Source organism: Microtus oregoni, unplaced genomic scaffold (assembly GCF_018167655.1).
Source record: "Microtus oregoni isolate MIOR12 unplaced genomic scaffold, Mior012 000129F_ref0000347, whole genome shotgun sequence".
Classification (NCBI taxonomy): domain Eukaryota; kingdom Metazoa; phylum Chordata; class Mammalia; order Rodentia; family Cricetidae; genus Microtus; species Microtus oregoni.
In genome coordinates, this window is record NW_024544772.1 from 642,126 (window position 1) to 657,459 (window position 15,334).

Below are 15,334 nucleotides of genomic sequence, written 5' to 3' on the forward strand. Positions count from 1 at the left end.
AAACAAAAAAAGAAAAAAAATACAATGAAAAACACTCCAAGTTTACTACTGCCTTAATATCAGAGAAGACAAACAATTTAACACACAATACAATGCCTACAGCTACGAAGCCTGGGGAAATTTGAGAGGCCATAGTATATGGAGCAGAAGCATCTTCAGAACCTTTGGAAGTTGGGGGTGGGGTGGGAGTCAATGAAGACTTATAAGAGGACATAATATTAGATTGAAATAAGAAGCATCGATAGTCATGGAAAGATAAATTTTAGGAATGGGGCATAAGAAAGGAAGGAAAGGTGCTAGAGAGATGGCCTGGGGGCAAAAATGGTTGCTTTGCATGCCTGAGAACTTGAGTTCTGCTCCCCCAGAACCCACACAAAGCTGGGTGTGGTAGCTTGTGTTTGTATTCCCAACACTCCTGCTTCACGATGGGGGATGAGAAGGGAGAACTCCCACAGACTCGAAGACCAGCTAGTCCTTCATCCACAATGGTGAACAAGAGACTCTCTCTCAGATCAGGTAGAAGGTGGTACCCAACACCAAGGTTGTCCTTTGACCTCTACTACATGGTTGTGAGGCACCCACGCCGCTTGTTGGTTCCCACCGCTTAGCCCCAAAATGACCCCACAGAAACTGTATTATTTAAATCACTGCTTGGCTCATTAGCCCTAGATTCTTATTGCTAACTCTTACATCTCAATTTAATCCATCTCCATTAATCTGTGCATCACCACAAGGTTGTGGCCTACCAGCTAAGTTTCAACACATCTGTCTCCAGTGGCAGCTACATGGCTTCTCTCCGACTCCACCCTTATTTCTCCCAGCATTCAGTTTAGTTTTACCCACCTAGCTCTGTTCCCCTATAGCCCTTCTATAGACCCAAAGCAGTTCCTTTATTAACCAATGGTATTCACAGCATACGGAGGGGACTCCCACATCACCATGCTTGCATCCGCACACAGACATGCATGCACACACATCCTGGGAAAAGCAAAATGAACTCCTGCAGTGCTGCCAGAGCACCCAGAGTGGCCAGGGGCATTTCTGTTTGGCAGCTGGGAGTGTCTCTGAGCTGTCCCTGCCCCCAGTGTCTTTAGAAGGTGCTCTGTCCTGTTAGATCTCTATCAACCTGGACCACTGAGTTCTTGGCCTCCAGGCCTTTAAGCTCCTTGTTCTTTTTAATGAGGAAGACTCCATTCTACCAGAAATCTGCCCTGATCTACACCCACCAGACAGACTGAGTGTCTCTTTGTTGTTTCCATAGTAACCATTCCTTAATGTTTCAATAGCACCCAAAGCCACCCAGTTGTGAAGATTTACCACTTGTCCACCTCTCGGAGTTCATACTCACTTGACTTTGCCAACCCTAATGGAATATTATAAAATTATCCAGTTGAAATGAATGAATGAACACATCTAGAATTCTTTTTTTATATATATATATTTTCGAGACAGGGTTTCTCCGTAGCTTTTTGGTTCCTGTCCTGGAACTAGCTCTTGTAGACCAGGCTGGCCTCGAACTCACAGAGATCTGCCTGCCTCTGCCTCCCGAGTGCTGGGATTAATGGCGTGCACCACCACCGCCCGACCCGAATTTTTCTGTTTTTATTTGCAATTTGGGTTTTGATTCTGGTTCTATTCCTAGCAGAATAATTTATTAATTAAAAAAAAAATGAGCTAGATGGCTCCAGCTGGCCTCAAACTTAAAATCTGTCTGTTTGACCTTCAAGTATTTTGGATTACAGGCTTACACCATCATCCTGGATATTACTTAATGTAGAATTTTTAACTGTAAGAGGCTGGAGAGATGGCCTAACGGTTAAGAGCACTGGTTGCTCTCACAGAGGACATAGGTTTAATTCCCAGCACCCACACAGTGGCTCACAACCGCTTACATCCAGTTTCAGGTGATCTGATTCCCTCTTCTAAGGGACTAGGCACATGGCAAGCAGATATACTTGCAGGCAAAACATTCATACAATATAAATAAAGATATTTATTTTAAAAAAAAGAATTTAACTGCATACTGTATGCTTTAAGCTGCGTTGGTGGAGTTTTTTGCTAGGACACAGACTTTGGGTAATGGCCCTGCTTCTCTGTAACTGGAATTGCAAACCTGTGCGACCAGGCCCAGCACCTCTTACTCTCTATAGTTTTTTTTTTTCTGTCAACTGATTGGCTGTTTTGCCTCTTGACCTATGGGGTTGGCTTCATTTAATCCTATTTACAATATTCAAGTAGAAAGCTCTTGGATTAAAGGTATGTGCTAGGGTTGAGCCATACCACAGCTAGAAGCAGGTTTTTTCAGTAAATAACTCAGTCTTGGGGTTCTCAGTGTTATAAAATATTCTGCAACTCTACGTAGTGAGTTCAAGGCTAGCCAGGACAACACAGTGAGATTCCATCTAACAAAAAAAATCCTGTTGAGTCCCTAGTGTACCCTTCCTGCCTCATCCAGAAAGAAAAATTAAGCCAGGAGGGTGGTGGCGCAAGCCTTTAATCCCAGCACTCGGGATGCAGAGGCAGGCAGATCTCTGTGAGTTCGAGACCACCCTGGTCTACAAGAGCTAGTTCCAGGACTGGCTCCAATGCTACAGAGTAAACCTTGTCTCGAAAAACCAAAAAAGAAAAATTAAAAAAAAAGAGAGGCAGAATGTACTTGTCTTGGAATCTACATAACAGGCATATAGCATTGCTTTTACAACTTATCTATAAGAGAAATTATAGCAATACAACAGCAAAAACAAGAATGGGAGACCAGGGACTTAGCCAATACACTGCATTCTGCTGAGTTTCTGCAAGCAAAGAGGTACAAATTGTATGTGCTGTGTCCACATCAGGTCCTGCAGCCATCTCTGGCCTTGTCCTTCCCATGTTCTCTGCTAAATACATCTGAAGTTCGTGCCCACTGTGTAGTGTTCTGTTTGGGCCATTTCAAAGGGAATAGAGGATATTATGACCACATGAACGTATTTCTTTTATGATAACGAAGACCTCTCTGTCCTGGATAGGGTCCTGGGAGCGCCTATCCCCATTTGTAATCAGAATGTGTAAACTTGTAAAACATTCTCAACAGGAAATAGATGGAAGAAGATTGCAGCTGCAGGACGAGGAGAGGAAACGGTACAAGCTGTACATGGTTTGTCAACCTGGGAGAACAAGCGTTTCAGCTGGTCCTCTCCCACAGTTTAGCTCTCGACTGTGCCCCCTCTTGAGCTCTGCTGTGTTGTATTGATGCTGTCCACAGTCACAGGAACAGCTTCGTCTTCTCTGTCAGTGGAAGAATTAAAGGCCAGGAAAGGACCGTTACTGAAACCTTGGGGAACCCCGCAGAGCTGTTATAGAATACCTGAGAAATCAGGGACCGTTCTTGGGGTTCTTAGTTTTGTTAGTAGAATAATTTAAGGATAGACACAAACAAAAGCATGGGGACAATTTATTAGTTTTAAAAGGCAAACTCCAGGCAAACTCCTAAGCCTGCAATGGGAGGAGGAGAACGGAGAAGGAACAAACCCCAGCTGGCCTGAGATAAGGCCTTGCGGAGGTCTGTCACACAGAGGCACGCAGCCAAGTGCCCTGTGGAGGAGAGCTTTGTAAAAAATAAGGAAGCCTAAGAATTAGTTCTGGAGTCTGAAAAAACATCCTCTAGTCAGTATCTGAAAAAGACTAGAAGAAATAGGTCTAAGAAAGGCAGGCTGACTTGCAGGCATCGCGAGGCAGCTTAGCTGGTGAGGACAATGTTAGGGGCTGGGAATTCAGAACAGGAAAAGCAAAGATGAACCAACCTTCCTAGGGGTCAGCTAGCCTAGTCCTCACCTGGATTAACCCTTTAAGGAGGAGACAAGGGTCTCCACCTAGAGGTCGGTTCCATCCTTTACACACATCTGCATTGTAGTAAACATTTCTATCAGAAAGCCAGGCTAGCTAGTGTCCTACCTAATTCTGAATGTATTTTTTAAAATACTTTAGAGCAGAGGCTGAAAAGCTAGTGTTAGATGCATTGTTGTTCTAGGACAAGATCCTAGAAACTTAACCCAGGAGAAAAAATTTAAAGGTATGGAAATAACTACAATAGTTTTGACTTAAAAAAAATGCAGTGTTTGGGGATGTAGCTTAATTGACAGAGTATGTGCCTAGCACGCACACACGAGGCATTTGTTTGATCCCCAGAACTACACAAACCAGCTGTGATGAGGAGAGACAGGAGTATCAGGACATCTTTGGCTACAGGGTGAGTTTGAGGCCAGCCTGCGTTACTTGGTGGCAAGAGCCAGGAATCCCAGCAACCAGGAGGCAGAAGCAGGGAGCTGACACAAGTCTGAGGCCAGCTCGGTCTAGAGTCCTGGCTCCTCCTGCCCCTTTCCACTTCCCAGCTGGATCACAGGTCGCTGTGCAGGGGAGTGGCCGCGACTTTCCTGGTGCAGGGGAATGGCCGTGACTTTCCTGGTGCAGTTCTTGGCAGACGGCTCCGCCTCACTTGCTGCCTCTTCTGCTGCAGCACAGTCAGGCAGCTGCCACCACAGCCCACTTAGAAGCCTGTCCTGTGTGTGCTCCTTTTAGGGACTATAACATAGTCTCCAGTCCCTCAGTCAGCTTGGAGATAGTCCTGGACTTGCATGTGTCTGTGTGTATGGTGTGTGTGAGCTCAGATGTGGTCAAGGACGAATGTTCAAGGGACTGGTTGCAGTTCTGGAGTGACAAAGGACTGTAGCAAATAACCTCAGGCTAAAGATGTCACTGAAGGGTACTTCAAATGAAAGATGTGTCCAACGAAAAAAGCTCATGCACTTTCAAAAAAGAAGAAATATGTATTCAAGCCCTTGGACCATATTTTGTGTTATCTGGGCTGACTGATAGCTCATCAGGTAAAGTTGTCTGCAGTTATAATTTTTTGATTCATAGAATCAGCAAAGTGGAAGGAAAGAACTGACTCCCTAAAGTTGTCCAGGCTTCCACACCCATGTCATGGCATGTGGTCCCCGACCCCCAAACACACAAAGTTGTTTTGAAATATAGATTGACTGTGTAGTTCTTACAGGTTTATGTCTTGCTCTGTGGACCAGGCTGGCCTTGAACTCACAAAGAACCACTGGCCTCCTAGCCTTCTGAGTACTGGGACTAAAGGTTTGTGTTACTATTCTTAGGTTGAAGCAACATTTGCAGCAGCTCCTTGTTCACAGCAGCCACGAGGTGGAAGGAACTCAAGTATCTAAGATCAAAGAAAACGTGCTGTTGAACTAGTCCTGGTACAAAGCCTGTCTGTAATCTCAACACTTTGGGAATGTTTGAGGATAGCCTGGAGTTCAACTACAGAGCTTGGGCTATATAGTGAGACCCTGTTCTCCCAAACAAATCCCTTCCTCCACAAAAGCAGATGTGGCACGTAATCCAATGACATATTATTCAGCATCAAAATAGAAAGGAATCCTTTCTGGTAAACCTTGAAGGCATTATTTTCAGTGAAATAAAGTAGTCACAAAAACAAGTGGCTTACGATTCTGTTTCTATGAAAAGAGACATAGAAAATGGGTGCCAGGGGCGGGAAGAAAGGAGGAATGCAGGTTTGGTGTTCAATGGGTCAAGTTTCAGTTTCTTTCCTTTTTTTCTTTTGATTTTTTGAGACAGGGTTTCTCTGTGTGGCCCTGGAACTTGCTCTTTAGACCAGGCTGGCTTCGAACTCACAGAAATCTACCTGCTTCTGCCTCAGGAGTGCTGAGATTAAAGGCAGGCACCACCAGTTTCAGCTTTCTTAAAAATTGTTTTGGTGCTGGAGACCAACCTCAGGGTCCCCTTCATATTTTACCATTTAACTATCACCTGGAACAATCTTGTAGGACGTCCAGACAGAAAATGCTCAAAAGGCTTGTCGCATGGCAAATGTAAAAACTGTACTCGAGATGCTGAACTTCATGTTTGCAATTCTATAGTAAATTTAGCTGGGTCCGCTAGTCCAGGTCTGTAATCTAAACTATTTAGGACGCTGAGTGACATAGGGGGACCTTAATTACCAGACCAACCTGAGTAACTTGGCAAGATTTTATTTTACAAGTAATTGAAACCAAGTATGATGATTAGCGCTGGTAGATTTAAGTACACAGGAACTGAAGTGGGAAAATGATTAGTCTGAGATCAACCTAGGCCAGGATGACAAAATTATATATAGTTTAAGAACAGGATAGAGAAGCTGGGCGTGGTGTCTCCCACCTATAATTCTGGCCTTTGGAGACTAAAGCGGGATTTCTGCAAACTCAAGACCACAGAAACCTCCTCCCCAAACAACAACAAAAATAGAAAGACAAAGGCCTCTTTGGGCTAAACCGAGTGCGAATGCGGCTGAATCTTTACCAACAACAACAAGATTGTTTTTGCCCAACCCTCGGCGGGGGCGGATCAGGCCCCACGCGTGCTTCCCCGGCGCTCCGCCCACGCTGTCTCGCCCCACCCCGCTTCCGGTCCCCAGCTGCCCACGCTTCAGCCCCGCCTCCTGCACGAGGTCTCGCCCCGCTCCTCCCACTGTCCCCGCCCAACTCCCGGTTTCCGCCAATTGCCCCCTTGGCCCCGCCTCCCGCCCCCGCCCCTCGACCCGCGCCTTTCTCCATCCGGGTTTTTTTCTCTCGTGCTGTCTTGCAAGCTGGAGCTGCAAGGTGAGCGCGTCTCTGCTCCCGCAGGTTCGTCGTCTTCTGGGGATCGCTCACAGGTCACGGTGTCCAGGGAGCTGCTGACCGCGGGGAGCTCGGGTTCGCGAGGTGAGCGGCGGCGGAGGGACCTCTGTGCTGGCGGGGCCCGGGACGCTCCGGAGGGCGGGGGTACTGTGGCGCCCAGGGCTGCGGGGCCAGGGATGCCTAGGACACCGGGGCGCTCCGGGGGATCAGAAATGCTTCGGGAGGCGGGGATGCTGCGGAGCCCGGGATGCTCCGGAGGGCGGGGTACTGTGGAGCCCGGGGCTCCGGGGCCAGGGATGCCTAAGAGGCCGGGGCACTCCGGGCCCGGGGATGCCTAGGAGCCTGGGACGCTGTGGGACCGGGGCGCTCTGGGGGACCGGGAATGTTTTGGGAGGCTGGGATGCTGCAGAGCCCGGGACGCTCCGGAGGCCGTGGTACTGCGGGGCCGGGGATGCCTGGGAGACCGGGGTGCTTCGGGGGACCGGAATGCTCCGGGGCGCGGGGAGGCGGGGATGCCTAGGAGCCCGGGACGCTCCGGAGGCCGTGGTACTGTGGAGCCCGGGGTTCCGCGGCCAGGGATGCCTAGGAGCCCGGGACGCTATGGGGCCGGAGTTGTTGCGGAGCCCTGGATACTGAGAAGCCTGGGGCGTTGATGGGGGGCGGAAGGGCGTGCTGAGGAGCACGGGGCGCTCCCGGGTCGCGGGTAGGCGGGGATACTGTAGAGCCCTGGATGTTGGGGGGCGGGGATGCTGAGGAGTCAGAGATGCTCCGGGGGCGGGGACACTTGGTCCGGGGGCGGGGGGAGTGTTCCGAGGAGACCGGAACACTGTTAGGGGTCGCGGGGGGGGGGGGGGTTGTCGGTGATACAGGCCGGGCAGTTTTTAGGGAATGCTACAGGGAGGACCTGGGATAGCTTGGCCAGGATGGTAGGTACCATTTTTAATATTTGTCTTAGGCGCACCCTCCTCATTGTCACCTTGGTGGAGGGAGACGCGTGTGCGGGAAATGCACTCAGCATTTCAGATAGTGTGGTACAGAAGAGAAAAGCATGGGTTCAGCCAGGCGTGGGGGCTCACACCTAAATCCAGCATTTGGGAGCCAGAGGCGGGCGGAGGGAGACAGAATGGAAATTGTAGGTTCAAATCCCTACTCCGCAGTGGGACTTTTTATAAAAGTAGCCTTCTTTAGGCCTCCGTTTTCACATTTTCTTTTAAACAGGTGGGGCTAGCCGTAGAATTTTAACGAACAAATAAAAGTTCTTGTGTCTGCGTATTAAGTATCTTGGGAACCTTTTGAGAACGAAGTGTATCTGAGGGAGTTGCACTCCTGATTGCCAAAGCTTGTGTAGTGAGTGGTAGTGTCAGAAATTAACCAGCTCAAGCCTCCCCGCATCCCCGACGCCTGCGGAAGTATCCTGAGGACCCCATTTTATGTAGGAAAAAACCGGCATGGTGGTAGTCACTGGCTGGGAACAGCAAAGCTAGATATTGGCCCCAAGCTCTGGCTTTGCTCCGAACGTAACACTAATCAAAGCACTAGGCTTTAAGGAACATTCTAAGTCTCCCGGGTCATCTCTCCATTGAGAGTGACGGGATTTTTGATTTAGAAAGTAAAGAGATATTTCTGTGCGTGAAAAGGCTTGAGCGGTCAGTGTATGGGATGGACAATTGGTTTGTACATAAAGAATCACAATGTTGTAGAGTGTTTGTCCTTTCTACCCCCGGGTTTGGAATGGTCCAGGTTGAAGACAGTCCCAGGAGCTGTTACTGATGGTCCCCTCTCATTCTTCATCCGTGGCTGAGTGGCACTCCTGGCTTGGCTGCATTCATGGTGTCAATTGTATGTATTTTCAGGTATCTGGGACCAGTTGCTCATCAGCTCTAAGCCCCAGCCCAGGAAGACCTCTACTGTTCAAACAGTTCGGATGCAGAGGAGCCCTTGTAAGTACAGCCTTTCCACTCTAGGGGGCGCTCCCCCAGTTTAGGCCAATTAACTCACATTTGATGGGATTGGACGTCGTGGCTCATATCAGACCACAGAGTCAGACACCGCAAGTCTTGTATTGTGTAAATCCTTGTCTAAGGAGTAAAATTTCTCATCGTAATCTGCCTGAAGATTTTTTCAAAATACATTTCTTTTTCCTTTTTGAAACTGAAAGTACTGTTGCTGGCTGCGATGCAGTGGGAAGGCTGAGGCAGGAGAATGGTAGCATGTTGGAGACCAGCTTGAACAGTACTCAAGACTCACTTGTTTGGAAAAGCACTTACCGTTCACATGATCTGGAATATTAAATACGGTTCTGGGGAACACTATTGTTAACGGCTTTGCTTTGATGCAGCTTGTGTAGCCCCTGTGTAGCCTGTGTTACAGAAGTGTCCTCAGAACTGAAGCATTCCCTCCTAAAATAAAACATTTTCTTAAATGACATAAGGCTCTTAAGATAAGTAAACCGGGTGGTGGTGGAGCACACCTTTAATCCCAGCCTGGTCTGGAACTCAGTCTGTAGACCAGGCTCGTCTTGAACTTGAGATCGTTGTGCCTCTGCCTCCTGAGTGCAGGGATTACAGGTGTGCAGCACCACCGCCTGGCAGAATTCTCTGACTCAGGGTCTATGTTGCTCAGGTTGGCCCTGAACTCCCTGTAAGCCTTACTGTAAGGATCAGGCGCTCTTAGATCCATTAGGTCATTCTGCCTGTTTTCTCAGTCCCTTCGTGGAATGCCAACCTTCTAGAATTTTATAATTTCAGGGTGAAAGAGAAACAGAACATTTGAATAATAATTGCTGAGTCGTGCGGGCTTGTTGCTTTGGGAGTCCCAAAGAGGGGCTGGGACTGTAGAGCCCTTGGCCTGGCAAAAGCAAGGCCCTGGTTCAGTCCCCAGCCATCTGAGCTGACCCCTCTGACCCTCCCACACGAGGCAGCTCAGAAGCTGGGCCTGAGTTGTTGATGGGTTCATTGCTGCGCTCCTCCGGAGTGTTCACCAGGAGTTGTGGAGTCTGGACATGACTAACATGGCTGCATTCTGTGTTTGCTCTCTAGTGTTAGACCAAGTGCAGGCGTTCCTCCCACAGCTGGCCCAGGCCAATGAAAAGCTTCGGAAGGAAATGGCGGTTGCTCCAGCGGATCGCTTCGATATTGAAAACACCGAGGGGACATCCGGGAACATCGTACAGATGGTAACTGCCCTGTTGACTCACGTGATGGGATTAGTGTACTTGCCACGAAATGGGGGAAGATAATGGGAAATTTTACTCTAAAGTAAAATGTGGTTTTTAAATTGTCGAACATTTCTCATAGGCTGTGCTGTCTCTGTTGCCCTGTTTCACGTGCTGTTCAGTGCCGGGCACAGCTGTTGACATTAACAAGAAAGCGGGACATTGTATGTTATGGCCACTAAAGCCTTTTTAAGGCAAGAGGCTATGCATTTGACTCGAAGTTCAAGGGGAGTGTTTTTTTTTCATGGTAGGAAGTTGTGCCTGGGGCTCTCTGGTGGCAGAAGCTTGCAGTAGGCTACAATTTTGTATTTCATTCAGTATTTAAATTTTACCCCTTTTCAGCCACTTTCTGGGGGCATAGGAACCATTTTTAGTTCAGGAGCTGGACAGAACCAGGGAGCAGGTGGGATCCAGCCTGCTGGGTATAATTTGCTGGTCCTTGCTCAGAAATGTAAATCTCATTAATTAATGCAGGAGCTGTAGGGTGTTCTTGAGGGAGTGGAGTTGGGTGTCCAGGCCTTACCTGAGGCCTAGGTTGGCCTCAAACTGTTCTGTCAATCTCCCCATTGCTGGGGTTAGAGGTTGGGATTGTAGCTGTGTTACCATGGCCAATGTTCCTATCTCTTGTTAAGTCTGAGGTGTTTGATGGGATGCCTGGTGGTTCTCAATCTGTGGGCCTCCACCTGCTTAAGGTCATCAGAAAACACAGACACTTACGTTGTGACCCCTCCCCATTATAGGTAATTGTGAGGGACTGGAACTCAGAACCTATAAGCAGCCAGTTACATTAAACTCTGAGTCATTTTTCCAGCCCCTACATTATGATTCTAACAATAGCATAACTAAAGTTATGGAGTAGAAATGAAATAGTTTTATGGCTGGGGGTCACTACAGCACGAGGAACTGTATTAAAGGTCACAGCATTAGGAAGGCTAAGGCCCACTGCTCTAGTCCATTTTTATTGAGAATGGTGTTGGGTGTGTACTAGGCAGGAGGGACTTCTTTTTCCATGTGCATTGGTGTCTCCCCGGCATGTCTGTATGAGGGTGTGATATCCCCTGGGGTTAAAGACAGTTGTGAGCCATATGGTTGCTGGGAATTGAACCCAGGTCCTCTGAAAAAGCAGCTCGTGCATTCAAGCGCTGAGCCATCTCTCCCGCCAGGAGGAGCCTTTTTAACAACATAAGTAAAATAAACCCTTCAAACCGACCCTGACTTTGCTCTGATGTCTTCTGGCCACCGAAAGCGTTTACCAGGTGTTCGTGTTAAGCTCACAGCCCAACCCATGCTCAAGAATCTATAATAAATATTAGTAATTTCTTCTGCTTTTATTTAAGAATTACTATTTTTTGTGTGCATGTCAGTGTGTGTGTCTGTTACCAATGTGCGTGGCTGTGAGGGTCAGAAGAACTAGAAGAAAGGGTTAGATTTTCTGAAGCTTGGTAATGGGTGCTGGGACCTGGCCTGGGTCCTCTGGAAGATCAGTAAGCACCCTGATCCACTGAGCCAACCCTGCCACTTTATTAGAAAATGTTACAGAACTGCCCTGAAGTAGAGTTCTCAACCTGACACTTTCTGCAGGATGTGGCCTTATTCGAGATTAATCGGTCAGATTCAAAGGAAGAGGACAGCTCCGAAGAGAGCTCCCCTGACAGCTCTGCGGACAGCTCAGAGTACGAAGATGAAGACTGCACCCCCTCCGAAGTCACTGTGGACAACATAAAGCTTCCGAGTGCAGAAGGTGGCAGAGGCAATATTGAAGTGCTAGACAGTCCGGCAAGTAAAAAGAAGAAGCAGTGAGGTAGAAGGACGGAGAGAGGCAGGAGCCACACCTGCGACCTGTGGGGAGGGCGGCCCCCGGGGTCCTGGGCTTCAAGGTCCCTATGGCGCCTTAACTGTCAAAAAGGAAAATTCACAAATTTGGGGGTGTTGTACATAGAAAGTGTTCAGACTGCAGGGAGGGTCGTGCCCTTGGAAACTGAGAAGGGAAATATGGAAGAAATCACTGGGTTGGCTACATGCAGATATTTGCCCAAGTTGGTATGGTCTGAACTGTGAGGTCTGGGACTCATTGACGCTCATTCATGCTAAAATCAGGGTATTGGTTACAAAATTCCCACTTCCAAATTAGAGTTTGGTTTGTTCGTGTACCAAAGCAGGTTCCAGTTTGTTATATAGGAACCAGGTACTGGAGACCAGCCCAGGATAATGGCCCCCTGCCATTGAAGGTGTTTTTATTTTATTTTATTCACAAAAACCAAAGCTGCCTTTTAAAGTTCTGTAATGGACAGCATGTGATTGACATCCCGTGAGGGTAGACTGACCTTTGCTCTTGCCGTGAAGAGGTCTAGTGTTTACAAATACCTGCTGTATCACTGTGTATATGTTGGTGTATGAATTCATGTAAACATTGTCTTCAAACTGTAATGGTGCCGCAGCCTAAAGAATGACTCCAGTTCTCCTGTGACTTGGGTAGCTGTTCTGACTCAGTGGTACTGATTTATGAGGACTAGTGCCCGAGGTGAGAAGAGGAGGTACACCCCCCCCCCCAGCCAGGCGACTTGAGTATAGGACCAGGTCCTGGCTACCTGGAGGGCATAGCAACAGCTCTCACCTACCTAGGTGGCTTGACATTCTGTGCTGATGCCTCCTCTGACCCTGGGTCTCTAGTTGGTCCTCTGGCAGCTGCTGCTCCTCCACAGTAAGGACAGGTTAGGGCATCAGCCCTGAACCCAGTCCCCCCCCCCCCCCAGCTCTTGGCGCTTTCATGCATCTTCTTCTTTTCTCGTCCCTGAGCCTTAGAGATACTATTTCCCCTGAGAACTGAGCCATTGGGCTGCTGTAACAAACCAGGAGCAGACAATTGTGGAGCCTTCCTCCGAAAGCGATCCAGGCTGTGTTGTCGTTAGCAATGGGTAGATAACCACTTCTCTCAGCTACACACCAGGTCTAGTGTGGGAACCTCTGGGATCCATCTCTCTGGCAAGCAACAGCTAGGAAGGTAGACCACCCCTGCCATTGGAGTTTTTATTCAACAGCCTTGTGGTTGCTGGAAGCACCATTTATGTGCACGTGGTGTCTTTATTTAAATGTCGGCTGCCATTTACACATTCGTGCCATTTCTGCAGTCTGATTCTGTGACACCTTAGAGACTTGGCAGAAGGCCCTCCAACGTCCCCTGTTGGATATGCTGATTTTACTCTCAGTGCACCCTGCTGGACCCACCTGCTTCAGGCTTTCCCTCTTTGGCCAGCAGTTGCTCCAGTATTGTGGATATTGGGCTTAATACCCCTGTCTGCCAGTGAAATGAAGCCCACTGAAAACTGTTGAGGAGGGGTAGGCCCTAGAGACCTGATCTTGTGTGGCCCTATCCTTCAAACTCCTTTCCGCTCCCTTGTCCTTTTGTCCCATCTGTCTGTCCTCACCACTGGTTATTACTGACTTTTAAGACCGCACCGGTTTGCTTATGTCATATTTGAAGGGGCGTAAACAACCGGCAAATAGAATTAATCAGACTAGTTTTAATTTAAAATATTCCGCTTTAATAAGGGGAAAAAAGGGGGGGAGCTTACAAAGCCAGGGTTCCAGCGAAGAGCAGCAAAGAAAGGAAAGGTGGGGAGCAGACCTGCCAGATTATAGGTAAATATTGGCATAAGGGGTACCCGACCTACAAACAAGGTGATTGGCTGGGGCTTCCCCTTCACACATTATAGGTTGGGATCTCTACATGAGGGAAAATGGGAAGATTTTCTTCTTTTATGCCCAGTTTTTTGCAAATTTTATTTTCTTTTTATTCAAAACTAAAGTGTGTTCTGATGTGTGTATATTATCACATTTTTGTTATCTGTTCACTGTTGATAGACAACTAGATTGGTTACATGTCCTTGATACTTTGGAAGCAGAAACACCGATGTGCAAATGTCTGTTTCCTGTGTATGGAGCCCTTTAGGTCTAGACCCAGGAGTGGTAGAGCTGGGTGGTGGTAGATCTGGTTTTAATTTTTTGAAATACCTCCATGATTTCCATAATGGATGTGGCTAGGATAATGATCCCCCCCCCCCCCCGTAGACACGTGCACAGGCTTCTCTGTAGCTCTGACTGTTGTTCTTAATTCCTGCGGGTTAGACGAGGGTTACGCTAGAAAAGACACAGACACGCGGCGGTACCACGTGGTACACTTTTTAATGGGAGGGGAAAACACACTAGGAAAAGTGAAAGGAAGGGACAAAGGGAAGGGACAAGAAGGGACGAACTCGTGGCTTGTCTTTGCTTTTAACGGGGGATGCAAAGGCTTCTGGGAAATGTGTCCCGCGCTTGCGTGCGCTGGAATCCAGAGGGATGTTGGGAGTTGTAGTGTTGCAAGGGAACAACATTTCACCCTTTTGGTTTGATTAAAAAAAAATTGGGGGACCTTAAAGGGTAGGGAATGGGGGTGTAGTCCAGTCTCTCATGGCTGCTTCCTGCTGGCTTTGGGCGTTGAGGGGTCCAGGGAATGTCCGATTATCTTGGCAATGTCCCATTGGCGTTTGTGGTCGCTGGTGTAGTTGGTCACTGATGTCCGGGTTGCTGGCTGGTGTAGTCGGTCACTGATGTTCGAAGTCCTGGCTGTCGTCTGAGGCGGCTGATTGAAGAAATCTGTGTGGCTTTTCCTGAGTAGCTGGGTCATCATTAAGATGCTGGAAGGCAAAAGTTGCATTAGTAAAAGAAAAAAAAATAAAAGAAGGGGGGGGGATTTTTGGGGAGCTGGGGTGAAGGGGGGGGGGAGAGGGTCTTAGGATGTCCGGGGTTAAGAAATGATAAAAAAATTAAGTGATACTTATTCCTTTGTGTTTGATCCGTTGGGCTGGCATCCCAGAGCTTAAGGAAACTGTCTTAAAAGAAATAGATTCTAACCATACATCTCTTAACATTTCAGGGGCCACTGCTGCAGTCAGCGGCTGGCCTGTTACGTAAAAGAGCTTTGTAGAGGAGAATCTGCTTACCACTTGCCTTCGTATTTGATGGGGGTACCTGTAACGACAGCTAGACGGTTATTTATGAATTTAAAGAAGGGAGGGTGTGTTAACACAGCGACGGATCGGGACCATTGTTGTCCTTAGACTGTAGTAGGGGGAACTGAATCCGGCGTCCTTTGGAACTTAAGAGTACAGGGTCTGGTTTGAGTCACCGTGTATGAAGGATTATCTTGAGCTGTGGAGACAAACGGTTAAGTGAATATTTGGTCCTGGGATCTGACTTTTGGCAGATCTGACAGGAGGCTGTTGTAGCTTTTAGGAGCCTGATATCCTTAGGTGTAACAAAGGGAGAGTGGTGGTTAGTGACAGCGGGAGCCTAGAGGGGCCTTGGAAGATCGAGGGGGAGGCGTAGGACAGGGAGGAGACGCTCCAAGCTGCCTGTGTGGCCTGTGGCGGAGAGGAGACAGGGAAGAATCAGAAGACACGCACGACCTGTTGCGGGAGAA

General features: G+C 48.2%; 1 protein-coding gene across 1 annotated transcript; it reads left to right on the forward strand.

The window, feature by feature from the left end:
• The first annotated feature begins 3,043 nt into the window (after nt 1–3,043).
• On the forward strand, nt 3,044–12,401 carry LOC121444513 (uncharacterized protein C12orf45 homolog). Its single transcript, XM_041646331.1, has 5 exons — nt 3,044–3,136; nt 6,458–6,743; nt 8,513–8,599; nt 9,698–9,834; nt 11,455–12,401. The coding sequence occupies exons 1-5, from the start codon at nt 3,044–3,046 to the stop codon at nt 11,671–11,673; spliced, it is 822 nt and encodes a 273-aa protein (XP_041502265.1). The 3' UTR covers nt 11,674–12,401.
• The last annotated feature ends 2,933 nt before the right edge of the window (nt 12,402–15,334 follow it).

What these genes read in the sequence shown, in the direction of transcription:
- LOC121444513 (XM_041646331.1), top strand. Translation starts at nt 3,044, where the DNA reads ATGTGTAAACTTGTAAAACATTCTCAACAGGAAATAGATGGAAGAAGA. An exon ending in AACGGTACAAGCTGTACATG is followed by an intron (nt 3,137 to 6,457) that starts GTTTGTCAACCT and finishes TCCGGTCCCCAG; the next exon opens with CTGCCCACGCTTCAGCCCCG. An exon ending in TCGGATGCAGAGGAGCCCTT is followed by an intron (nt 8,600 to 9,697) that starts GTAAGTACAGCC and finishes TTTGCTCTCTAG; the next exon opens with TGTTAGACCAAGTGCAGGCG.